General features: G+C 41.6%; 1 protein-coding gene across 1 annotated transcript in view; it reads right to left on the reverse strand.

The window, feature by feature from the left end:
- Window positions 1-1,490: 1,490 nt before the first annotated feature.
- LOC103660401 (myosin-1) overlaps window positions 1,491-1,987 on the reverse strand; it is a 23,162-nt gene continuing 22,665 nt past the window's right edge. The window contains exon 38 of the mRNA XM_008688018.2: window positions 1,491-1,661. Within this exon, the coding sequence (XP_008686240.2) occupies window positions 1,509-1,661 (153 nt within the window). The 3' untranslated portion in view covers window positions 1,491-1,508. The remainder of the gene's footprint in view (window positions 1,662-1,987) is intronic.

The raw sequence follows: 1,987 nt of genomic DNA on the forward strand, positions 1-1,987 counted from the left end.
TAGGGAATAGCAGAAGAGCATGAATCTCAAAGAAGAAGAGCTTTCTATAGGAGGATAAGCAGCAGAACTTAAGTTCTGAAAGCCTGCAAGAGTAAAAGGTCACCTCTCAAGAGAGCTTCCCGGGAAGCGCTGTGATCGGGGAGGGTTAGATGTCGGTTTAAAGCACAGGTCCAGATGTCGCATTAGAATAAACACTTGTGTCCAAGAATCGACAAAAAATAAGTGGAGGTGCCTAACAACCCACTGGGATCTTCCCCAGGAGCTGAGGTCTGTACGAGTGCAGCTGGATAATTTAACCACTAGATAGTACAATTTAAAACATGTAATCTTAGATTGTTCTTTTGAAATAGGTGTACGGTTCCTATAAGAACTTGGTTACCTTGCTAGCTGACGAGATACTTGTGGTTTTGTCTGTGCCCTGTCTATTAAAAATGAGGTTAGCAAAAGGCCCGGGCTACCCTCAGCCATGTTGCTCTGCAGTAGTGAGACCAGTTATAATCATGACGGTGGTGTTGCTGCAGCTGGAGAAAGGCACAGTGTCTCAGTCCAGAGAGCAAATACTGAGAGCTGGGAACTGACAGGGAAATAATTAAGTGGCCTTCCACTGCTGTCAGAAGCACTGGGAGAAAGCCTTGTAAGACACACAACTTCCAGGGAGCACAGATACTGCAAATATATTCATTCTTAACTCCCTCCCGTTTTCTATTCTAAAGTGACAGCAAGGGAGGACGCCCAGGAAAACCACTTAAACCTATTGCAGGGAGCAAAACACTAAAAATCTCTTACATTTAAAAAGGACTAGAAAATCCACAGAATGTATTTCCCTCTCAGGAGATCCTAATCCCGACTTAATAGCTCATGTAGTTATAGTGGAGAGTTTGGATTTGGAGTATTTTTGAGTGTCTAATCCAAATGTTTTACAGGTTCATTTATCTTATGTAGGTAATTACTATTTTGATTTATTTTTACTCATTCTTGAGATCAAGAATTTCCTACCATCTTATGAAGAAAATAAATTACTTCATTAACAGAAATCAGCTTTTTTGATAACTAGCTGGTGTTTTGCCCAGTGAGATTTATCAGATATTCTACGTTCTGTATGCCTAATGCCCGCCTCTAGGCCTTACCTGCTCTCCGTAGGGACAAGTGTGGCTGAGGGCATTTTACTCTCAGGGACTGGCCTGGCTGCTCCTATCATGTTTTATTCTTGGTGACTAATTCCTGCTCCGTAAGATACAAGCCAAAATATTTCCCTCCTTCCCTTCCTCTCTTCCTTCCTTTTTCTCTTTCTTTCTCTTTCTCTCTTTTTCTCCCTCCTTTCCTTCCCCCTTCCTTCTTTCTTTTCTTGATGAAGAAAAAGATGAATTGACACAGTGGGGGGAAAAAAGAGACTCACAAGTTATTTGCGGATAAATTTTTTATCTGCAAAAAACCAAAGTAGAAAACAGAGTGACAAAGATGTTCACATTTTGTGCACTTCTTTGGTCACTTTTTAGCATTTGGTTGAATTACTCTTCACTTATGATTTTCGTGTGGACCTCCCGACTCTTCACCCGCAGCTTGTTGACCTGGGACTCGGCAATGTCAGCCCGTTCCTCGGCCTCCTCCAGTTCGTGCTGGATCTTGCGGAATCTGGAGAGGTTGATGTTGGATTGTTCCTCCTGAGAATGAATGGAGATGCATTTAGGAGGGAAAGGAGTTCAGAATTTCTAGTTTCTTAGGTTGGTTGGTCTCAGATTTCTTTTTACTTAAAAATGCTTCACTCTAGTAAACCTTAAACAAACAAACAAACTAGAACGCTCTTGATTTTTTTTTTGTGTGTGTGTGTGTGTGTGTTAAGTCCTCTCATGCTTCCTGAACTCATGGATAACAAGGAGGGACAGGTGACATTTGCCGCTGACATTTCTAAAAGTTCTCTTTTTTAACATGTAAACATCTTAGAGCTCCTACTAAATATGTCAGCTTTCTAATCTTCCCCCCCCCCCCA

The sequence above is a fragment of the Ursus maritimus genome, unplaced genomic scaffold (genome assembly GCF_017311325.1).
Source record: "Ursus maritimus isolate PB19 unplaced genomic scaffold, ASM1731132v1 scaffold_14, whole genome shotgun sequence".
Taxonomy (NCBI): domain Eukaryota; kingdom Metazoa; phylum Chordata; class Mammalia; order Carnivora; family Ursidae; genus Ursus; species Ursus maritimus.